Raw genomic sequence first — 24,354 nt, 5'->3', positions numbered from 1 at the left:
GCAAGCTTAGATTATTGTTTTGAGACTTTTCCTCTTTTCTAACATACACAGTCAGTGCTATAAAGTTTCCTCTCAGCCCTGCTTTAGCTGTGTCCCACAAACTTCAACATATTTTAATTTTCAGTCAGTTCAGTGTGTTTTCTTTCCTTCCTTCTTTCTTTCTTTCTTTCTTTCTTTCTTTCTTTCTTTCTTTCTTTCTTTCTTTCTCTTTCTTTCTTTCTTTCTTTCTTTCTTTCTTTCTTTCTTTCTTTCTTTCTTTCTTTCTCTCTTTCTTTCTCTCTCTCTCTCTCTCTCTCTCTCTCTCTCTCTCTCTCTCTCTCTCTGTCGGGTCCTAGTTGCAGCATGCAGGATGTTTTAGTTGTGGCATGAAAACTTTTAGTTGTGGCATGTGGGATCTAGTTCCCTGACTAGGGGTCGAACCCAGGCCCCCTGTATTGAGAGCATGGAGTCTTAGCCACTGGACCACCAGGGAAGTCCCAGTTCAGTGTGTTTTCTAATTTCCTTTGAGACTTCCTTTTTTAATTACTTAGGAGAGTGTTGTTCAGTTTTCAAGTGTTGGAGATTATTGATTTCTAGTTTGAGTCCATTGTGATTGGAAAACATATTCTGTATTATTTACATTCTTTTAAATTTCTTGAGGTTTATGGCTTTGGATATGGTTTATCCTGGTCCATGTTCCATGGGCATTTGAAAAGAGTGTGTGTTCTGCTGTCATTTGGTGGAGTAATCTATAAATGTCGATTATATCCTGTTGGTTGATGGTGTTGTTGAGTTCTTCTCTATCCTTGATGATTTTCTGTCTAGTTGTTCTACCTATTCGTTGATGGAGGAATTTGAAATCTCCAACTGTAATTGTGAGTTTGTTTGTTTCTTCTTTCAGTTCTATCAGTTTTGCTTCACATAGTTTGCAGCTTTTTTGTATAATGTATACACATTTAGGATTGCTATGTCTTCTTAGTGGATTGGCCCTTTTATCACTATGTAATGTCCCTCATATTACCATTATATAATATCCCATATTTTTGCTTACTATGTTCTTTCTTCCTTCCTGGTGTTCCAGGGTTCCTTCTTTTAGAGTTTCTTTTCTATTTAAAGAACTTCCTTTAGCCATTCTTTTGGGGAAGGTCAGTGAATGACAAAGTCTCTCAGTTTTCCTTCATCTAAGAATGCCTCATTTCCCCTTTATTCCTGAAGAATATTTTCACTTGACGTAGGGTTCTGGGATTACAGTTCTTTTCCCTTTCTTTCTTTCTTTCTTTCTCTCTTTCTTTCTCTCTTTCTTTCTCTCTTTCTTTCTCTCTTTCTTTCTTTTCTTTCTTTCATTGCGTTGGGTCTTCGTTGCTGCATGTGGGCTTTCTCTAGTTTCGTCAATGGGGGGGCTACTCTTCATGCGGGATTCTCGTTGCAGTGGTTTCTCTTGTTGCGGAGCTTGGGCTTTAGGCACATGGGCTTCAGTAGTTGTGGCATGTGAGCTCAGTAGTTGTGGCTCATGGGCTCTAGAGCGCAGGCTCAGTAGTTGTGGCACATGGGCTTAGTTGCTGTGCAGCATGTGGGATCTTCCCGGACCAGGGCTTGAACCTGTGTCCCCTGCATTGGCAGGCGGATTCTTAACCACTGCACCACCAGGGAAGTCCCCACTGAGCTTTTTATTTGGGTTGTATTTTTCTTTTTTTTTTATTGCAGTACGCGGGCCTCTCACTGTTGTGGCCTCTCCTGTTGCGGAGCACAGGCTCCGGACTCGCAGGCTCAGCGGCCATGGCTCACGGGCCTAGCCGCTCTGCGGCATGTGGGATCTTCCCGGACCGGGGCACGAACCCGTGTCCCCTGCATCGGCAGGCGGACTCTCAACCACTGTGCCACCAGGGAAACCCTCGGTTGTATTTTTCAATTCTAAAACTTCCACTTGGTTCTTCCTCATATCTTCTGTTTCTGTGCTGATATTTTATTTATTTGCTGTGGCTTTCTAATTTTTTTAATCTGTTTCAAGCATATTAATAATTACTCGTTGAAGGATTTTTACAATGGCTGGTTTAAAATCTTTGTTAGATAATTCTAACATCTCTGTCATCTTGGTATTGGCATCTATTGCTTCTTTTTTCTTTCAGTTTGAGATCTTCCTGGGTTTGGACATGTGTGATTTCCAATTGGAACCCGGATATTTGCATACTTTATTGAGATTCTGGATCCTATTTAATCTTTCCATTTTAGTTGGCTTTCTTTGACACCACTCCAGTAGGAAGGGAGGGATGCTGCCTCATTACTGCCAAGTGGAAGTGGAAGTCTAGGTGACCCACTCGACCTCTGTTGACACTTGAGGGTGGGGCACTTCTTTTTACTGCTGGGTGGATGTGGGAGTTCCAGTGTCTCTACTGACACCACAGGACAGGAGGGTGATGATTACAGGCTCTCAGGGATGAAAGTCCTTATTCTGTACTTGGCCTTTTCTGACTCCACCCGGGTAGCATACTGGGTACCTTGTTACAGCCCTGCGAAGGTGGAAGTCTGGGCTCCCCACAGGGTCTTTGCTGGTGTGGAAGAGGGTGAGGCCACAGTTTTTTCCATGGTGTATGGCTGGAGTAGAGTGTTTTTTGTCTAAAGATTTTCTGTCTTTCTAGGCTGTTCCTTTTCTGGTCCTTTGTCTAGAGAATGCAGGCTTTTGTTGAGGCTTCTTTTTGATCTGTGCTTCTTGGTATTCCTGGATTGCCAGTTTCTTCTGCTTTAAGTCCGAGATACATCAAAAAAGAAAATCCAGGGGGCTTCCCTGGTGGCGCAGTGGTTGAGAGACTGCCTGCCGATGCAGGGGACACGGGTTCGTGCCCCAGTCCAGGAAGATCCCACATTCTGTGGACTGGCTGGGCCCGTGAGCCATGGCCGCTGAGCCTGCGCATCCGGAGCCTGTGCTCCACAACGGGAGAGGCCGCAACAGTGAGAGGCCCGCGTACCACAAAAAAAAAAAAAAAAAAAATCCAGGGGACTCACCACTATGTCATTGCTTAAGTCCCAAGGTCCCTAGCCAGTCTGCTTCTTCTCTCCAAACTTTCAGAGTCCTCTTATAATTTTTAAAACAAATAATGTCTAGAGTTTTTTGTTGTACTTAGCAGGAGGATTGGGAAAATGCTTCTTAGACGTCTGTATATTGATTTTGAGTTAGGGACTGTTTGTTTTCAGTAGCCTTGTCCCTTAGTCTTTTCCATCATGGCTTCTTCCATCTCTTTTATGCCTGAAGTCCTTTTCTGCTCCTAGATGAGACAGTCCCCATCCATATTCTTCCCTTGTACTCCTCCACTCTGCTGGGTTACTACTTTGTGACTCTCTTCTCTTCTCAAACCCCTACCCTCTCAGGAGATGACCTGGCTTTTTAAAATTATTATTATTAATTAATTTATTTATTTTTGGCTGCGTTGAGTCTTCGTTGCTGTGCATGGGCTTTCTCTAGTTGCGGCAAGTGGGGGCTACTCTTCGTTGCAGTGCGCAGGCTTCTCATTGCGGTGGCTTCTCTTGTTGCAGGGCATGGGCTCTAGGTGTGCGGGCTTCAGTAGTTGTGGCATGCGGGCTCAGTAGTTGTGGCTCATGGGCTCTAGAGCGCACGCTCAGTAGTTGTGGCGCACAGGCTTAGTTGCTCCACGGCATGTGGGATCTTCCCGGACCAGGGCTCGAACCCATGTCCCCTGCATTGGCAGGTGTATTCTTAACCACTGCACCACCAGGGAAGTCCCCTGGCTTTCTACTTCACTGAGAAAACTGAAACCACCAGAGGAGGACTTTACCAGATGCCCTCCACTGCCTCCACTCACTCACTGGCATCTAACTACATCTGTGGCTGCCTGGCTATTTCCACCACGAATGGCCCATGCTTCTGTTTGACCCCACATCCTATCCCCTCTTGCCCATCCAGAGACCTTGCTTCAACAATTCTTCTTTCTCTCTCTTTGAACATCAGTTTTTGCTCTCCAATGGATTGTTCTCTTCAGCAATAGCGTAAATATTCTTGTATTTTCACCTTAAAAATACAAACTTCTATTTTACCTTCCACATCTATTTCTGTGCTTCCTGTCTTTGCTCCCCTTTACATCAAAATTCTTTGAAAAAGTTTTCTGGTTTTTTCCTACTCTTTGTCTCTAGTCCCCCTTCTCTAATTGTCAAACGCATATCAGACTGGCTTTTGCCTCACAACTCCAACAAAAGTACTTTTGTCAAGATCACCAGTGACCTTTTTTTAAAAAATTTTTTAATTAATTTATTTTTGGCTGCGTCGGGTCTTAGTTGCAGTGTGCGGGCTCTTTGTTATGGCACATGGGCTTCTTTCTAGTTGCAGCAGGTGGCCTTAGTTGCCCCGTGGCATGTGGGATCTTAGTTCCCCAACCAGGGATCGAACCCACGTCCCCGCACTGGAAGGCAGATTCTTAACCACTGGACCACCAGAGATGTCCCACCAGTGACTTTTACACTAAATCCAATGTTCAGTTCTTGGGCCTGGACATTGATCCATCTTGATCCAGAATTGGACTCAGCTGGTCCCCCATCTTCCTTGAAGATCTATCTTCACTTGGCTTCTCTCCTGACTTTCCTCCTACCTACTTGGCTGCTCCTTTTCTATGTCCGTTGTTGGTTTATCCTCATCTTCTCAATCTTTTAATGTTCATGTGCACAAGGCTCAGTCATATTACACTCATCTTGTTGATGATTTCTTCTTGTCTCATGAGTTTTAGACACCATCTGTATAATAATGATTTTCCAGTTTATGTCTCCAACTCAGACTTTTCCTGAACTCTGGACTAGTTTATCCAACATTTCCGTTGGATGCTAGTAGGCACCTCAGAGTCACCATGTGCAAAACTGAACTCCTGGTCTTCCTCAATACCTGCTTTATCTACAACCTTCTGTAGCTCGGTTGGTGGCAATACCATCTATCTAGTTGTTCAGCCCTAAAACCCAGGAGTTCTCCTAGATTGTACACTTTATCTCACTGTACATATCCTATTTGTTGAACAGTTAAGCTGGCTTTCAAAATATCACAAATCTATCCTGTCACATCACCTCCATTGCAACTACATTGCTCCAGGTCACCTTCAGCACTGGCCTGGATGACTGTGAGGGCCTCCTCACTTGTTTCCCTGCTTACAGTCTATACCACACATAAGTGAGAAAATTCTGTTAATATGTCAATTCCATGCCCAGTCCTCTTTGGCCCCCCAGGTCACTGTGAGTCAGCTCCAACATCCTCTGATAACGTGGGCCTCTGTGCCATTCCTCAGATACACCAGGCTCACATGTGCTGGGATCATCTGGGGAAGTTATATTTAAAAAAAAAAAAAACATTGATACTCAGTTGACATTGTCTTAAATTTATTATTTTTAGAAAAATTGACATCTTCCTGATTGAAAACTTTTCCTAACAGAACTATGACTCTCTTTTTATTTACCTCTTCTTTTATGTCCCTTGGAAAGGTTTTAGAGTTTTATTTATGCAAATCCTATTGCTTGATGCACATATATTTTATTGCTTTTTTTTTTCTTTTCCTAAGAACATTCTTTATTCCTTAAACAAGTCACACCTCCTGTGATTTCATTGGAAAAACAGAAACTGGAAGAAGTATTTCTGTAACTTTATCAGAGGAACACAGATCAATGTATTTAAAGGAATGCTTAACTTGAGTTTAGACATGTAAATCAGTTTAGGAGACATTGTGTACTATCTAGCGTATTCAAGTTTTGCTACTTGAAAGTTGACTATGAATGGATTTTTCTACCTTAATTTAACTAATAAATTTCTAGTCATACCTACTAGATTCCTGGCAAGGGGCTAGAGATATCATGATCAACAAGGCCACGTTTTTGCTCTTGGGAATCTCATAGACTTGATTTCTTCTCCAGTACAAGCCAAGCTCTATAAAAAGAGCTAGTTTAAGACATTGCAGATTTCATGAAGGTAGGCACTCACTTTAAAGAACAGCCTTTAAAACTCTTGAGTCCACGCAATTATTTATCTTGTACTCATTGAAGTTATTAGGTACCTAATAAAAAATACAGAGAGGTTGCACAGTAAGGAATATTTCACCTAAATATGCAATATTAGACCAATGAACATGGACTGTCATATTTCTAGCATTATGGAGAGTTCTGGATTAGGTGCAGGTGCCCCTTCAAGAAAACTTGATTTATTTATTTATTTATTTATTTATTTATTGCGGTTTGCGGGCCTCTCACTGTTGTGGCCTCTCCTGTTGCGGAGCACAGACTCCGACGCGCAGGCTCAGCGGCCATGGCTCCCGGGCCTAGCCGCTCCGCAGCATGTGGGATCTTCCCAGACCGGAGCACGAACCCGTGTCCCCTGCATCGGCAGGCGGACTCTCAACCACTGTGCCACCAGGGAAGCCCTGGAGTATAATTCTTTATTGCTATTAGAATGGGATTCTTTTCCATTATTTTTCAACTAGTTATTGTTTGTATGTACAAAAATTTATTGGATTTATATATTTATTTTGTAAGTATTTCTCCTTGGAACTATTAAATCTGAACTCTCTTTCCAGCTTTAACTACTCTTTGGTTGATGCCCTTGTGTGTTCGGATTCCTCTTGACTCTGTACTTGCTGTGGATCCTACATGGGGCTGTCTTTCTCTCAGATCTTTTGTGGGATACCTCCTGCCTGCCCTCAGGCTCTTGGCTCTTAGGCCCTGGAGCCCAGAGACTAGGATAGGGGGCCTCTCCTTTGCCCTCCCCTGGCTCTACACAGGACCTCTATCCAGGCATTTAGAGCTCTGAATACAATTTCCAGTTCACCTTCTTTTAACCAAGCTTCATGATCAGTTAGAGCTTGGAGTGGATTTAGTAGTCAATGGATATTTGTTGAAGGAATAAGTGATTGACTGAAGTATTTGTCTCCTCCCTTCTAGACTGCCAACTAGCTTTTTTTATTTTTTATTTTTCCAACTAGCTTTATCGGGAATGCTCTTGTATTTGGGAACTTATTTTTCAACGTATTTTCCATCTCCTCTGTTGATTTTTTTTTCTAGTCAATTTGTTTATATTTTGTCATATATTCACCTAGCCTTATTTCATAGTAACTTCCACCAATATTGTACCTTCTAAATAACTATCGATTTGACAATGATAGTTATATTATTTCATTGGTCTAATGCATAATGACCACTCCCACACTCACTATGTAATCTTCTGTAACCTGCTAGGTTTGTTGACTTTGATGTTGCTGTTGCTGACTTGATGACTCTTTCCTCCCTCTCAGATTCAAGCTTCTTCAGGGGAGACCAAGTATACTGGTGCCTTGGACTGTGTAAAGAAGCTATACAAGGAGGCTGGGATCCGAGGCATCTACAAGGGGACTGTGCTCACCCTCATGCGAGGTAACCTTTGAGGCCTTCCATCTGAGGTGATTTGCCACAGAGGGTCTTGCCTGGATCTCCCGACGAGCCTTGGCACCATACATGCCACAGCTCTGACAGGGCTGGCACTGTGTGTCCTGGTTTTAGGCCATCTTACCTCTGGCCAGCATGGACACACATGAGGATGGGGGGACCCTCCATCCTTCTGATAGGCTGGCCGTCAAGGATGGAAATCATGAGCTTGGCAGTCGGAGGGGAGTAGCAAGTGGAAATCGTGACTGGAGGGATGAGTGGGAAGAAAGAATGACTTAGGAGCAGTGGAGCTCTTTTTGGCTTGAGAGGCATGTCCTATTGAGGTGGCAATAGAAGAGGCAGAGACAGCTCAACCCTTGTCCTGAGATGACAGCTTGGGGGAAGGCCAGATGTTAGCTCGTTTATAACTGCTTGGAGTGGGCATATTAGTGTGGACCACTCAGAGGGCCTTTGAAGATGAAATAATGTCGTGCATGTTAGCGCTCACTCACACCAGTGCTCGCCCCAGAGCAGCATCTGGTCACTGCAAAGTGATTATTGCAAATAGGAAGTGCTGCTGAGGAGCTTCTCAGGAAACCTTCAAGGGTCCAAAGCCAAGCTTGGTCCTTCTAAGGTCAGGAAATCTGCGAGAATTTTTATATCATTTAATTTACCTCTTTATTGCCACTAACAGATGTTCCAGCCAGTGGGATGTATTTCATGACATATGAATGGCTGAAAAATATCTTAACTCCAGAGGAAAAGAGGTGAGGAGAACAGAAGAACTTAGAAGCCACTTTGCCCAATCATGGGTAGGTTGCCATTTCCTGTTAGTGGATCTGAAGGCAGAAGTGGGACTTGCTTCTGTCTCCATGTCCACTTCCCTATTGTTGCTGCTGAGGCCCAGCTAAAACTAATACCCTTTACCCTGTGCCTCACCCGGTGGAGGAAGTGTTTGAAACAAGTGCATGAAACCTCCTTCAACGAGTGGCAGCTACCATGTCACAGGAGCTTTGGCCTTGGACCTCCTCCCTCCAGCCAGTTTCTCCCTCTCTGTGGCTGCCCTGTCTGCACAGGAGGGATGGTCTGAACACCACTGTCACAGCCTTTGTCTGACTGGGGCTGTTTGGTATTCTGCAGTGTCAATGAGCTCAGCGTGCCTCGGATCCTGGTGGCTGGGGGCATCGCAGGGATCTTCAACTGGGCTGTGGCAATCCCTCCAGACGTGCTCAAGTCCCGCTTCCAGACTGGTTAGTAAAGGAGAGTAGGGTAGATGGGGTTGGAGTGGGTCCCAGAACTGGTTGCCCCTGTGATACAGAGTTCTTAAGGCCCTAGGGATACTCAATCTCCACAGTAGCACTCAGCATCTCTCTGGCCAACATTCTCCCTTGCAGTCATTTGTGTTCTAGGAATGCTAGACTCATTTTCTTTTTTTTTTGCAGTACGCGGGCCTCTCACTGCTGTGGCCTCTCCCGTTGTGGAGCACAGGCTCTGGACACGCAGGCTCAGCGGCCATGGCTCACGGGCCTAGCTGCTCTGCAGCATGTGGGATCTTCCCGGACCGGGGCACGAATCCATGTCCCCTGCATCGGCAGGCAGACTCTCAACCACTGCACCACCAGGGAAGCCCCTAGACTCATTTTCTTGTCAGCCTAAGCATAAAATAAGTGAGAGAAGAACTTCCCTGGCAGTCCAGTGGTTAAGACTCCTCGCTTCCACTGCAGGGGGCACACGTTCAGTCCCTGGTCAGGGAACTAAGATCCCACATGCCGTGCAGCGTGGCCCAAAAAAAGAAAAATAGTAGAGAAGAAGTCAAATCAACCTTCCTTCCCTCACATGAGCAGAAGGACTGTTTCATTCTTCATTCCCTTCTCCACTCCCTTGGCACCAGTAATCCAGACATTTGTATTTGTTTGTCCCAAGGTGAACTGTGTTGTCTGTGGACTGGTCCCAGATGACCTGCAAAGTGTCCTCTCGCTGGTGCTGTGGCCCTGCAGGAAGACTTGACTACAATATTGTCCCCATGTAGGTCACCATGGTCAGGTCAGGAAGCTTCCTGAAGCCTTAACAGTTGCTTTCTGCCCACAGCACCTCCTGGGAAATATCCTAATGGCTTCAGAGATGTGCTGAGGGAGCTGATCCGGAATGAAGGAATCACATCCTTGTATAAGGGGTTCAATGCAGTGATGATCCGAGCCTTCCCAGCCAATGCGGTGAGTGACTGGCAGGGGCTGTGCTTTCCCTTTGGGGCTCAGAGCAGGGTGCAGGTGGGCTGACTTTTGCTTGCTTCTGGGATTGAATTGGGGGCTCAGTTTTTCCAAATCCCACCCTCAGTCAGAGCCTCCTTATTTGTTCCCTTTCCTGAAACTGTCAGGAAGATTTGCCTTTGTGATCCTCTGAGGTGAGGAGCTTTGATTTCCTGGCCTGGCCATCAGAAGTGGGCAGTTTGGGGACATGCATTTTCTTTCCCTTTTAGGAATGAGAAAGCATAGCTTGATTCTGTGACCTGAGGTGGGAGATTAGGAAGGGGTTTTGGTCCTGACAGGGCCAGTCAAGCACAGTGCTGGGGTCTCTGTGAATAGTCACAACTCCTGTTGGCTTTTCTCTTCCTTCCAACCCCTTCTCAGGCCTGTTTCCTTGGCTTTGAAGTTGCCATGAAGTTCCTTAATTGGGCCATGCCCAACTTGTGAGGCTGAAGGCTGCTCAAGGCTTCAGGATGCTGAAAGCTGTCATCGAGGAGGAACAGTGGGCAGGACTAGGCTGTCCTGAAGTGTGAGGGGAGGGGCATGGTGGGATGTGAGCTCTGTGCACGGACTCAATGGTTGAGACCATTGTCTTAATGACATCCTCTTCCTGGTATAATTTGCCATTCTGCAACTTGAATCCACTCTAGTCAATTTAAGGGAACTCATGAGGATTTGGAGATGGAGTAAGTAGCTTCTAGACCAGATACTGTCTGTGGCCAGAATGCTGTCTACTAGTTGATCACTGGCCCTACTACACCCAAAATACTCCTTGAGAAAGAGGGAATCTCAGCCTCTCACTGGAGACACTATGCATGTTTTCAGCCATCTGACCAGGAACTGGGGCCTTCTTTGATCCCTAGCCAGGAACACTCACCAGATTTCCAGGGTATCATCTAATCCTGGCCTGCACATGGGAATGTGGACTTGAGGCCCACATCTGTCTGCCCAAGTGGACTGAGCAAATGTGCCTAGGGATAGATAGCCTGTTAACAGTCAGGTTTTTGTTTTTTTTTTAATGCATGCAAGTAATCAAAATTAAAACTAGAGTAGCCTAATTTCCAGGAGTAGGTGGAGAGCTTTCCCTCCTACACGGTGAGGAGGAGAATTTTGAACCGACAGTCCCAGCTTGCTAGGATAAGTGAGAAAGCCCAGGGTGTAGGAAGGCTCTTTTTGCACACTCTTTTCTCATGAGAGCACCCTATTTTAACAGGAAATAATAAATATTGTTTCTAATTTTTGCATTGTGTGAAATTTTTTTCTTTTGATTCTGGGTCATTTCAGCAAGCAGCCTCTGTGGCCTTGGTGGAGGCTGTTAGGGATCCAGTATCCTTCCCTGGTTCTTCAGGCAGGGGTTCTAGCAAGAGAAAGAGGAGCAAGTTTTGGCCAGCCCAGCCTTCCCTGACTGCCCCAGCTCCAGCTGCTGGAGGGTGAGGTGGGGTGGGGTGGGATGGGGCAACGTGATTGGTAACTGTTCCCATAGCTCTCAGTGCAAGCCTGGCATGCAGGCCCCCACAGGGTCGAGCCTGAAGCCCATCCCTTCATTTCTTCACCTCTCTGCCCTCAGCCATGGGTGTCTTAGCTAACGGATGGAGAGTCAATTGTTCTAAAAGGCCAAAAGCAATCCTGAGTTTTCATATGTACTTTGGGGTCACTGTGTGATCTGATGTCTGGAATTACTAATCAGGCTGATGATGATGACCAGGTGCAGCTGGAGGAGGTGAGGGAGTCATAATGGAGAGTCACAAGCTAGTCTGTCCTTGGCTGGGGGAGGGAGAGGCTGCCAGAGCTGGGCTTCTCTGGTGTTGTTCCATCTGGCAGTCACAGTTCTGGCACTTCCCGCCTCACTGCAGCTGCACAGAGATCCTTGGACTTTGGCTTTAGAGCTATCACTCAGTGTAAATGGGTGAGAGGGGAAGGGACCCACCCCCATCTGGGAGTGGGTGTGGCCAAGCTGGCTGGAAGCTGAAGATTTGGTGGTTTAAGGAAGGAGAATTTATTTCTGGGAAGATATTTCTGGATGATGGTCAAGTAAAAAAATAACAATTTTAGGGATGAAAATTGTGTGCACTCTGCCTGGGAAGATTAATTCAGTGTTATGCTTTTCCCCTCTCATGCTGCAGGATATCTTTGTTTAATCTCTCACTGATTTGGAGATGGCCACATATGTGTCTCCTGGAGCTCTTCTAGGCACTGCCCAGTCCTTGAGACAGTCCTGAAACCTCGGCCTTTTCCCAGGAGCTCCTCTGAGTGCATTTGCATTCTAACCAAATGCCAGCCATTCCCATGGCTCAGGATCACTTTTACAGTCTCTGCTTCTGGATAATTTACCCTTTGAAACAGCTTCCATTTTAAAATGGAATATTTGGATTCCTTGATATTAGTGGTGGTAAATTCTTCTACTCCTTTGGGTATTCAATAGATGTTAAGTCAAATAAGGAAGTGCCTGGAGGCATATTTGTGAAGGGAGCAGAGCAGATGGTGAGTAACTCCCTCCTGGCTGGCACTTTCTGTTTATGATGCACTTTGAAATGCCACCTGTTCCTGATATATCTCTTCTCTCCCTGACTGGGGGTATGGGTAGGGGAGATTGGGGCCCTCCCAAGCAATTTCTCGGACTGTCACAGTCAGCCTTAAGTAGAAGCCAGTGATTGTTAAAACAACCAGCCAGTGATAACAGCCTCATCCAGGCACAAAGAAGAGTATGATCGCGTCAAAGGTAAAGGACAGAGGGCAGGTTGTTTTAACCTATTAGAAGCAATAGTAGCACCATTTCTGCTGTAAGGTCATGGCATCTCTACCCACAGTTCTTTCACCACAATTCTTTTGAGGCTAGAACCCCTTATTCGTTTTCCAGCCGCTTCATGGATTCATTCTCATCTCTTTACCCCATGTAACTCAGTGTTTAATGGGTAGTGATTTATACCCCCATTTTCAGATGTGGAAGCCAAAGCTCAGACAGGGTAAACTGATCTACCAAGATCATTGGCAAATTGATAACAGAGTGTGGACAATAGAGTAGTGTCTGGGTGTCCACAGGCCTGAAGAAAGGCTTGTGATGCTATCAGAGGCTGTCCTCAGACTGCTTGATCTAAACTCCAAGAGGCCTGTCTGTACTGTAGGGTCAAAGCCCAGGCAGCTGGCCTGTGAGTCAGGCTAGGGGTGGCACACAGAGTCCCAACAGGCACTGGGAAGGCCCCAGGGCCAAGTGCTCGCTGAGTGCTGCTTTTTCTGCTTTCTTTGCTCTAGTCAGCATGCAGGCCTGTAGCTCTCCAGCCAGGCTCTCCCTTGCTTCCCAGGTTCTGTTCTTGCCCTGAGATGTCTAGAGGCAGACGCTAGGTCCGCTGCAGAGACTGACACTTTCTCAGGACGGTGTCCCAGGGAGGGGCTAGCTCTTAGGTGCAGAAATAGGCAGCCCAGGAATTAACTGCTCCCTTGAGCATGGACGCTTGTTAAAATAACTGGACCAAAGGCAGTGGCCTCATGGGGGCGGCATTATGAAGGCTGAAATACAGCTTGGGTTAGGGCAAAGGAAATATAGCCCACTTCCCCACTCCCCCCTGTCCACTAGAGGCTAATGGACGTTTCTAAGGCAAAATAGAAACTGATGGTGGTACATAATAAACATCCTGGTAGGACTGGACCAGGGAGCTGGCATGTAGAGGTGGTCAGATGACCAACAAGTCCCAGGAGATGGGTGGGGGACTGGAGGGGCATAGAGAAGCAGCCCCTTTGGGCAGAGAAGAGGGAGGTGTTCCTGCTGAAGCTGAGTCCCCCACATAGGTAGAGGGCATCAGAGGACAGAAAGTGTGTAAACCAGGGGGCCTGGGCCAAGAGCAGGCTGTCTTCCAGAGAAGTCTGGGGGAGTATGGGCATCTACCTTCTTCCTGGAAGGAGAGGAAAAAAACCTTTTAAATAATAAACCTGTCAAGAGTACATGAAACGGGGAGGGGGAGGAATAAATTGGGAGATTGGGACTAACATATACACACTACTATATATAAAATAGATAACTAATAAGAACCTGCTGTATAGCACAGGGAACTCTACTCAATACTCTGTAATGGCCTATATGGGAAAAGAATCTTAAAAAAAATAAAAAAGAGTACATGAAACAACTGTTTCATTGGAAATAGCAGTTGGTACCCTACCCACGTTCATTTTCACCAGACTTACTGCTGTTGGACTAGACATGTGCCCCACCTGTGTTACTCAGCATAGTTGTGAACACTTCTGAGAACTGGCCCCATCGTGTCCATGTCTGCCTGAGGTTGGTGGTGTGGCAGTCTGTGCAAGATGATGACTACATGCTGGGTAGTGAGTAGGACTGGGGTAGGCTGAGCGCCTGTCAGGGCTCTAGGGCCTCCTTTTCTCTACCATGGATGCTGTATTTCTCTTGCTTTTGAGGGTCTCTGCTCTTGACCTTTTCTACCCACCATTACTTGCTGTTGGCAGCTGTTTCCCAGTTACTGGCTGCCTGTGGGTTTGGTTGCCATGGTAACCCCCAGTGGTGCAGCTGAACAGGCTTGAATGAAGGTGGTCCTAGAAGGGTAAGGGTAGAAGATGGGGGCTCAGGCCCCTCGTATTCTGTCTTGTTCCAGGGCTGTATTCTTTTGCCAGCTCAACTGGGCATTCATGAAGGCCCTTGGAACTCCCCTTGCTATTGAAGGGTTTCCCAGAAGGGGCAGAGATAGATCCCTGCTCTGGGGACCAGGTGCAAGGGGAGGGGAGTCAAGTTAGACCTGGAGGCTGGCTCTCCATCCTTACTTTGAGGCTGGTCTTGGAGACAGGTAAGGAGCAGCTATGGGGTTCCTGATTTCAATGGCCCTCATTTCCTCCAGGCCTAAGGATGCCTTTGAATGCCATGTTTGCTAGATGGATGGATGGCCAAGCTGTGGGGTATCTGAGAACAAGTCACGAGGAGCAACCTTCTGGCAGAGGCTGTCAGGGGTTCCTTGGAGTGACGGGGAGAACCTGCCTGCAGCCAGCTCTGTTGTCAGTCCTGGAGTAGCCTCCTCCTACCCTATTTTGCAACTGAAGTTAGAGTCCTAGCTGTACAGGTGCCTGCCCCTCTGTCAAACATGTAAAGCCTGACAAATGGGCAAACTAGAGAGTGGAGTTGCGAATTTGCCTTTCCAAAGGGTTAGTGGTAGGACTGCTTGAAGTGGGTCAGATCCCTAGGTGTGGCAGTGCAGTGGGAGTCCCATCCAGGTTTCCTGGGTATGGGCTGACTCCTGGAAAACTTGGAAGGGTCAGTCTACCCACGAGCAGAGAAGAATTGAGGTACTCTGTCCCTCCAGCTCCTCATTGCTTGTACTTAGTGAAGTCTTCATATTCTGAGATCAGAAGCATAGCTTTGAAGCAAAGGATCCTAGTTCTGAGCCTGAGGTCAGGAGAGCAGTTTCACTGGCTCTTCTTGCTGTGTGGAAAGTTATCATTCATTCATTCATTCATTCAGTAAATCTTCTCCAAGACTGTGCAGTAAGGACCCAGCAGGGAACAAGTTGGACACTACCCCTTCCCTAACAGAGTTGATGGTCCAGGACTCCTCCCAGGAGTCAAGAAACTTGTTTAGGGAGACACTGCTGTTTAGAATCACAGGCTTACCTGGCCTAGAGCTTGGGTGGCTTCTGCATCAGTGGGGATCGGGTATTCCTCTTTCTAGAAGCTCAGTTCCCAGAAGCACTGAACTCCTGGTTGTGTGCCAAGTCAATATGAGAGGTCCAAGTGGGGATTTTAATTAATACTGGGTAATTACCAGGTGGAGCTTAACCATCCCAAATGCCTTACAGGTTCCCAAGGCTACCTCTAGTCACTTTATGGCTGGGCCCAGCAAAGACAAGGAGGACTTTGTCCTATGCCTACTGGGCCTTTGGTCAGTACCTAGGCTATGGTATGGACATACCAGGAAGGTTTCCACCTTTTTCTATTCCCTTCCAATCTGGTGTGGGTGAAGGGGCAGCTTGGGAAATAGCATGGCCTCTCCAGTTTGCCTATGCCCTCTCCCCAGGGGCAAAGGATTAACAGTGCCTTGTGGTCTGCTCAACACCATCAAGCAATGCTGGCCCAGGGCCCAGGGTGAAGTATGGGGAGAGTAGGGGTGTGCAGACCTAGTCCTGGGAATCCTGGTGGGAATGCTCAAGAGGAGAAACAGGCACAGTGGTCATTCCTGCCCTGGGCGTTTATTCCCTTTTCTCAAGGAGCATGTTTGGCCTACTGAGTTCTTCCAGGCTTATTTATCTGCCTTTGGCTCCCAAATTACTATATCACTGAAACTCCTACTACCTACAAGGGCTTCCTCCTTTGACATCTCAACGACCTCCTGCCGGACTTCTGAGGGTCCTATGGTCATGCCACTATGCCTCCCAGCGGTCAGGGTGGTTCTGACTTTACCATGCCTTTGCTCTTGCTGTCCTCTATGCCCACATGGCTCTCCTCCAGATCTTCCTGTGGTTAGATCCTACCCAGGCCTCGGAGTCAGCTTGAATGTCCCCCCCCTAAAGTGGGCCCTCTTGTTTTCCACCATAGCCAGAACCACACCGGGGTGGTAATGTGCATGCTTGCATCTGGCTCTCAGCTGTGTCCCTGGAGCCTAGTAAGGGCTGACAAACGGTTGGATCTTAGAGTGTATTGAAATTAGAAATGAAAGGTGAGAGGCAGTAACGACGCCGCTTAGCGGGTAGACCACTCATTTCCTGCCCGGAGACTGGAGACTGCCCGGGCAGCCTGGCTGGCGGCCGGCCCACTGGCGCACGCGCACTGAGGGCCGGCGCTCGGCGAGAGCGCGCACGCCCGCGGCCGCGTGCGTCACAACCTGGGCTCCTGCCCCGCCCATCCAGCTCTCCCGCTCGTCTGTGCCCGAGGCGGCGGCGGCTGCCTAGTGACAGCGGCAGCGGCACCAGGCCAGCCGGAGCAGTGTAGGGTGGTGCGGCCCTGAAACGCAGACCCGGACAAAGGGCGGCGTGGCGCGAGGAAGACCCGACCCGGGTCGCGCGTGAGGGGACCTCGCGGGCGCGGGGCGAGAGTCCGGCGTGAGGGAGCGTCCAGGCGGTGGCCGCCGGCGGCTGGGTCCCGCCTGCCGCCGCCGGCATGAGCCACATCCAGATCCCTCCCGGGCTCACAGAGCTGCTGCAGGGCTACACCGTGGAGGTGTTGCGGCAGCAGCCGCCCGACCTTGTCGACTTCGCGGTGGACTACTTCACCCGCCTGCGCGAGGCCCGCTCCAGAGCCTCCACCCCGCCCGCCGCCCCTCCTTCCGGCTCCCAGGGTCTAGAGCCCGGCCCTGGCCTTGTCGCCGATGCGATCGCGGACAGCGAGTCGGAGGACGAAGAGGACTTGGACGGTAGGCGGAGGGCTGGGCCGAGGTTCTCGGTGGGGGGCACGGAGGGAGCGGTGCCGAGGGTCTCTAGAGACCTAGGAGGGGCTGCTGGGGGCCAGGCCCGCAACACTGGGCCGTGGGACCTTGGAGCCCTCGAGAGGAGTTTGTCCGGATTCCCCCAGCCGCCGGCGTGAGCGCGGCGTGGGCCACTTCCAAATTGAGCTCGGCGGTCCTGCGAGCTCTAGAGCGCACAGAGCGAGTTGTGAGGTTCAGCTCGAGGGAAACGTGCGCGCTTTCGGCCCGCGTCCTGGCGCGGGGCCCGAGGGGCGTGGAGCCCACGGCCACCTAGCCTCGGCTGGAGATCCTTCATGCAGTTTCGTTCCGAAGAGAACATTCACATCCACTGATTCGTATTTCCTAACCAGGACGGTAACTTTGGAAAGAATTCATTTTGTGAAAAGTTATTGTGAAAAACTTTAAGCATAGACAAAAATAGGAAAAGTGAAATGAACCTTCTATATGCCAATACCCACATTACACAGTTGGAATATCTGTCACAAATGTTTCATTTGTACCTTTTTTTTTCTCCTTTGCTGAAGAATTTTAAAGCATATCCTAGTATTTCACCCTTGAATACTTGAGTATGCATTTCTTAATGTTGACCCTGAGTGTGTATATATATATATATATATATATATATATATATATATATTTATATATATTTTTTTAAATTTGGCTAAAATGATTGGATCAAATTCGGTGAGGGTAAACAATAACTTTTTCTCGCATATGGTGCAGGAAAGAAGACAAGTAACACTTGTACATCTGAGTTAAGCAAGATAGTCAAAAAGCATTTCCATTTTCCGTGATTGCTTCAACACAGGCTTTGTCAATTTAATAGAATTACCCTACTTTTGAACAGCCAAAATTTAACAAAACAATGAAAACATTTGAGAGGCAAAGTTAGAGTGTTAGTGTTATTGGATCATACTGAAAAAAACCTAACAACCCAGTTCTGAGTTGAATCCACATTCAAGTTAGGCTGGCAGAGAGTTAATTATTGGTCATCGCTGTTGGACGTTGTAAGCTTCAGTGTTCTGGATAACTTCCCTAAGTTTATTCATGCTAAGAGTGGAGATTTCTCTATCATGTTTCCCTTGACTTAATGCACATTAAATTATGAGTTTTTCACCTTAAACCTGGAAATCAGAAATTATTTTCCAACTCTCTGTCACAGAATTGCTTTGTGGTCTAAGACAAGCTGTGGAACCTGTTTGATTTCAAATTTACTTATCTTTAAAATAGGGTTCGTCACAACAATCTCACAACAATCTCAACAATTTCACTGTCATAACAATAAATCACAAAGCTGTAACTTGCTTTGCAACAATTTTTATGTACACAAAACATTAGTAGTTTAGCTATTAGTCCCAGATGAGTAAAACAGAGTTTACAAGCTTTATGTTATGTCTTCATTCTTTGTCCTCTTTAATATCTTTTTCAAAGTTGAATTGACTTAAATCTTTGTAACCCTATGCTTTATTTTATTGGTATTTAAATTTTTTGTTTGTTTATATCTCTTCAGTGACTGTGCTAAGTATATTATAGAAATCAACACAAGGTGAACTTCTATTTACAGATAATAACTTAAAAATACATGGCGCACAGTGAGATACCACTTCACACCCATGAGGATGACTATTATGAAAAAAATAAAGAAAACTTGAGGGTTCTAATTCCTCCCCATCCTTGTCAACACTCATTATCTTTATTATGATAGCCAGCCTAGTGTGTAGGAAGTATTATAGTACCTCACTGTAGTTTTGCTTTGCAGTTCCATAATGATGTTGAGCATCTTTCCATGTGTTTGTCGGTCATTTGTGTATGTTCTTTGAAGAAATGTCTATTCTGAGCCTTTGTCCATTTTTTAATTGGTTTATTTGTGTTTTTATTATTAAGTTGTAAGTGTTCTCTGTATATTCTAAACAAATCCTTTAACAGATATATGACTTTAAAATATTTTCTGTCATTTAGTGGGTTGTTTTACATTTTTTTAATATAAATTAATTTATTTGGCTGTGTTGGGTCTTAGTTGTGGCACACGGGATCTTTGTTGCAGCATGCAGGATCTATCATTGCAGTGTGCAGGCTTCTCTCTAGTCGTGGTGCGCGGGCTCTAGAGCACGTGGGCTCAGTACTTGCAGCGTGCGGGCTCTCTAGTTGTGGCACGTGGGTTTTCTCTCTTCAGTTGTGGTGTGCGGGTTTTCTCTCTTCAGTTGTGGTGTGCGGGCTCCAGAGCGTGTGGGCTCTGTAGTTGTTGTGCGGGGGCTCCAGAGTGCGTGGGCTCTGTAGTTTGCTGCACAGGGGCTCTCTAGTTGAGGCGTGTGAGCTCAGTAGTTGCCCTGTGGAATGTGGGATTTTAGTTCCCTGACCAGGGATCAAACTCGTGTCCCCTGCATTGGAAGGAGGGTTCTTTACCAATGGACCACCAGGGAAGTTCCACTTCATTCTTTTATATGTGGATATCTAGTTGTTCCAGCACCACTTATTAAAAAGACTATTCTTGGTGGACTTCCCTGGTGGCGCAGTGGTTAACAATCTGCCTGCTAGTGCAGGGGAAACGGGTTTGATCCCTGGTCCTGAAAGATCCCACATGCCTTGGAGCAGCTAAGCCTGTGCGCCATAGCTAGTGAGCCTGCACTCTAAGACCGCGAGCCACAACTACGGAGCCTATGTGCCTCGACTGCTGAAGCCTGTGCACTCTAGAGACCACATGCTGCAACTACCGAAGTCCCTGTGCTCTAGGGCCCGCGTGCTCCAACTACTGAAGCCTGCACGCCTAGAGCCTGTACCCTGCAACAAGAGAAGCCACCATGATGAGAAGCCCGTGCACTGCAACTAAAGAGTAGCCCCCGCTCACTGCAACTAGAGAAAGCCCACACGCAGCAACGAAGACCCAACACAGCCAAAAAAAACAAAAAATTAAAATAAAAAGACTATTCCTTCCCCATTTAATTGTCTTGGTACTCTTGTTGAAAATCAATTGACTGTAAATGTGAGAGCCTGTTTTGAACTCGTGGTTCTATTCCATTGATCTATATATCTGTCTGTATGCCACTACTACACTGTTTGATTACTGTAGATTTGTGGTAGTTTTGGAATCAGGAAATGTGAATTCTCCAACTTTGTTCTTTTTCAAAGTTGTTTTGGCTATTTGCAGTTCCATATGAATTTTAGGATTAGTTTGTCGATTTCTGCAAAGAGGCCATCTGGGATTTTGACAGAAATTCCTTCGAATTTGTAGATTAATTTGGAGAGTATTGCCTTTTTACAACGTTAAGTCTTCTGATCTATGAGTATGGGATGTCTTCCCATTTATTTAGATCTTCTTTAATTTCTAAATTAAAGAACTACAAATGTTTGATTGGTTCAATATGGTGGAGTAGAAGGACGTGCTCTCACTCCCTCTTGCGAGAGCACCGGAGCCACAACTAACTGCTGAACGCTCATCGATAGGAAGACACTGGAATTCACCAAAAAAGATACCCCACATCCAAAGACAAAGGAGAAGCCACAATGAGACCATAGGAGGGGTGCAATCACAATAAAATCAAATCCATAACTGCTGGGTGGGTGACTCACAAATGGGAGAACACTTATACCACAGAAGGCAACCGACTGGAGTGAAGGTTCTGAGCCCAATGTCAGGCTTCCCAACCTGGGGGTCCGGCAAAGGGAGGAGGAATTCCTAGAGAATCAGCCTTTGAAGGCTAGTGGGATTTGATTGCAGGACTTCGACAGGACTGGGGGAAACAGAGACTCAACTCTTGCAGGACACACACAAAGTAGTGTGCACATTGAGACCCAGGAGAAGGAGCAGTGACCCCATAGGAGACTGAACCAGACCTACCTGCTAGTGTTGGAGGGTCTCCTGCAGAGGCAGGGGGCGGGGGTCTGTGTCTCACCATGAGGACAAGGACACTGGCAGTAGAAGTTCTGGGAAGTACTCCTTGGCGTGAGCCCTCCCAGAGTCCGCCATTAGCCCCACCAAAGAGCCCAGGTAGACTCTAGTGTTGGGTCGCCTCAGGCCAAACCACCAACAATGAGGGAACCCGGCTCCACCCATCAGCAGACAAGCGGATTAAAGTTTTACTGAGCTCTGCACACCAGCGCAACAGCCAGCTCTACCCACCACCAGTCCCTCCCATCAGGAAACTTGCACAAGCCTCTTAGATAGCCTCATCCACTAGAGGGCAGACAGCAAAAGAAAGAAGAACAGTCCTGCAGCCTGTGGAACAAAAACCACATTCACAGAAAGATAGACAAGATGAAAAGGCAGAGGGCTATGTACCAGATGAAGGAACAAGATAAAACGCCAGAAAAACAACTAAATGAAGTGGAGATTGGCAACCTTCCAGAAAAAGAATTCAGAATAATGATAGTGAAGATGATCCAGGACCTCAGAAAAAGAATGGAGGTGAAGATTGAGAAGATGCAAGAAATGTTTAACAAAGACCTAGAAGAATTAAAGAACAAACAAACAGAGAGGAACGGTACAATAACTGAAATGAAAAATACACTAGAAGGAATCAATAGCAGAATAACTGAGGCAGAAGAACGGATAAGTGACCTACCTGGAAGACAGTATGGTGGAATTCACTGCTGCAGAACAGAATAGAAAAAAGAATGAAAAGAAATGAAGACAGCCTAAGAGACCTCTGAGACAACATTAAATGCAACAACATTCACATATAGGGGTCCCAGGAGGAGGAGAGAGAGAAAAGACCTGAGAAAATATTTGAAGAGATTATAGTCGAAAACTTCCCTAACATGGGAAAGGAAATAGCCACCCAAGTCCAGGAAGCGCAGAGAGTCCCATACAGGATAAACCCAAGGAGAAACATGCCGAGACACATAGTAATCAAATTGGCAAAAATTAAAGACAAAGAAAAATTATTGAAAGCAGCAAGGGAAAAATGACAAATAACATACAAGGGAACTCCCATAAGGTAAACAGCTGATTTCTCAGCAGAAACTCTACAAGCCAGAAGGGAGTGGCATGACATATTTAAAGTGATGAAAGGGAAGAACCTACAACCAAGATTACTCTACCCAGCAAGGATCTCATTCAGATTTGATGGAGAAATCAAAAGCTTTACAGACAAGCAAAAGCTAAGAGAATTCAGCACCATCAAACCAGCTCTACAGCAAATGCTAAAGGAACTTCTCTAAGTGAGAAACACAAGAGAAGAAAAGGACCTACAAAAACAAACCCAAAACGATTAAGAAATTGGTAATAGGAACATACATATCGATAATTACCTTAAACTTGAATGGATTAAATGCTCCAACCAAAAGACACAGGCTCGCTGAATGGATACAAAAACAAGACCCATATATATGCTGTCTACAAGAGACCCACTTCAGACCTAGGGACACATACAGACTGAAAGTGAGGGGATGGAAAAAGATATTCCATGCAAATGGAAATCAAAAGAAAGCTGGAGTAGCAATACTCATATCAGATAAAATAGGCTTTAAAATAAAGAATGTTACAAGAGACAAGGAAGGACACTACATAATGATCAAGGGATCAATCCAAGAAGAAGAAATAACAATTATAAATATATATGCACCCAACATAGGAGCACCTCAATACATAAGGCAACTGCTAACACCTCTAAAAGAGAAAATCGACAGTAACATGATAATAGTGGGGGATTTTAACACCTCACTTACACCAATGGAAAGATCATCCACACATAAACTTAATAAGGAAACACAAGCTTTAAATGACACAATAGACCAGATAGATTTAACTGATATTTATAGGACATTCCATCCAAAAACAGCAGATTACACTTTCTTCTCAAGTGCACACAGAACATTCTCCAGGATAGATCTCACATCTTGGGTCACAAATCAAGCCTCAGTAAATTTAAGAAAATTGAAATCGTATCAAGCGTCTTTTCTGACCACAACGCTATGAGATTAGAAATCAATTACAGGGAAGAAAGACGTAAAAACCACAAACAATTCATAACTAAATAACCAAGAGATCATTGAAGAAATCAAAGAGGAAATCACAAAATACCTAGAGACAAATGACAATGAAAACACGACGATCCAAAACCTATGGGATGCAGTAAAAGCAGTTCTAAGAGGGAAGTTTATAGCAATACAAACCTACCTCAAGAAACAAGAAATCTCAAATAAACAATCTAACCTTACACCTGAAGGAACTAGAGAAAGAAGAACAAACAAAACCCAAAGTTAGTAGAAGAAAAGAAATCATACAGATCAGAGCAGAAATAAATGAAATAGAAACAAAGAAAACAATAGCAAAGATCAATAAAAGTAAAAGCTGGTTCTTTGAGAAGATAAACAAAATTGATAAACCATTAGCCAGACTCATCAAGAAAAAGAGGGAGAGGACTCAAAACAATAAAATTAAGAATGAAAAAGGAGAAGTTAAACAGACACCGCAGAAGTACAAAGCATCGTAAGAGACTACTACAAGCAACTCCATGCCAATAAAATGGACAACCTGGAAGATTGGACAAATTTTTAGAAAGGTATAGCCTTCCAAGACTGAACCAGAAAGAAACAGAAAATATGAACAGGCCAATCACAAGTAATGAAATTGAAACTGTGATTAAAAATCTTACAATCTCCAAACAAAAGTCCAGAACCAGATGACTTCACAGGTGAATTCTATCAAATATTTAGAGAAGAGCTAACACTCATCCTTCTCAAACTCTTCCAAAAAATTGCAGAGGAAGGAGCACTTCCAAATTCATTCTGTGAGGCCACCATCACCCTGATACCAAAACCAGACAAAAATACTACAAAAAAAGAAAATTACAGACCAATATCACTGATGAATATAGATGCAAAAATCCTCAACAAAATACTAGCAAACAGAATCCAACAACACATTAAAAGGATCATACACTATGATCAAGTGGGATTTATCCCAGGGATGCAAGGAGTCTTCAGTATATGGCAATCAATGTGATACACCATATTAACAAATTGAAGAATAAAAACCATATGATCATCTCAATAGATGCAGAAAACGCTTTTGACAAAATTCAACACCCATTTATGACAAAAACTCTCCAGAAAGTGGGCATAGAGGGAGCCTACCTCAACATAATAAAGGCCATATATGACAAACCCACAACAAACATCATTCTCATTGGTGAAAAACTGAAAGCATTTCCTCTAAGATCAGGAACAAGACAAGAATGTCCACTCTCACCACTATTTGTTGTTGTTGTTGTTTTGCGGTACGTGGGCTGCTCGCTGTTGTGGCCTCTCCCGTTGTGGAGCACAGGCTCCGGACGCGCAGGCTCAGCGGCCATGGCTCACGGGCCCAGCCGCTCCATGGCATGTGGGATCTTCCCGGACCAGGGCACAAACCTGTGTCCCCTGCAT

The 24,354-nt window shown here is 45.7% G+C and overlaps 2 protein-coding genes across 3 annotated transcripts in view; both read left to right on the top strand.

The window, feature by feature from the left end:
- Positions 1-10,836, top strand: part of SLC25A20 (solute carrier family 25 member 20) — a 31,726-nt gene extending 20,890 nt beyond the window's left edge. Inside the window, exons 5-9 of the mRNA XM_004318939.4 lie at positions 7,245-7,362; positions 8,048-8,120; positions 8,494-8,603; positions 9,442-9,566; positions 9,981-10,836. Coding sequence (XP_004318987.1) covers positions 7,245-7,362; positions 8,048-8,120; positions 8,494-8,603; positions 9,442-9,566; positions 9,981-10,043 — 489 coding nt within the window. The 3' untranslated portion in view covers positions 10,044-10,836. The remainder of the gene's footprint in view (positions 1-7,244; positions 7,363-8,047; positions 8,121-8,493; positions 8,604-9,441; positions 9,567-9,980) is intronic.
- Positions 10,837-16,440: 5,604 nt separating this feature from the next.
- PRKAR2A (protein kinase cAMP-dependent type II regulatory subunit alpha) overlaps positions 16,441-24,354 on the top strand; it is an 80,740-nt gene continuing 72,826 nt past the window's right edge. Inside the window, exon 1 of one of the 2 annotated variants that reach the window (XM_019931618.3) lies at positions 16,441-16,938. In XM_019931618.3, the coding sequence (XP_019787177.1) occupies positions 16,686-16,938 (253 nt within the window). In that variant the 5' untranslated portion in view covers positions 16,441-16,685. The remainder of the gene's footprint in view (positions 16,939-24,354) is intronic. The other variant, XM_073787947.1, reaches the window with a different exon arrangement.

Source organism: Tursiops truncatus, chromosome 10, assembly GCF_011762595.2.
Source record: "Tursiops truncatus isolate mTurTru1 chromosome 10, mTurTru1.mat.Y, whole genome shotgun sequence".
Taxonomy (NCBI): Eukaryota; Metazoa; Chordata; class Mammalia; order Artiodactyla; family Delphinidae; genus Tursiops; species Tursiops truncatus.
Note: the sequence above shows the minus strand (reverse complement) of the source record. Positions and strands in the feature narration are given on the sequence as shown.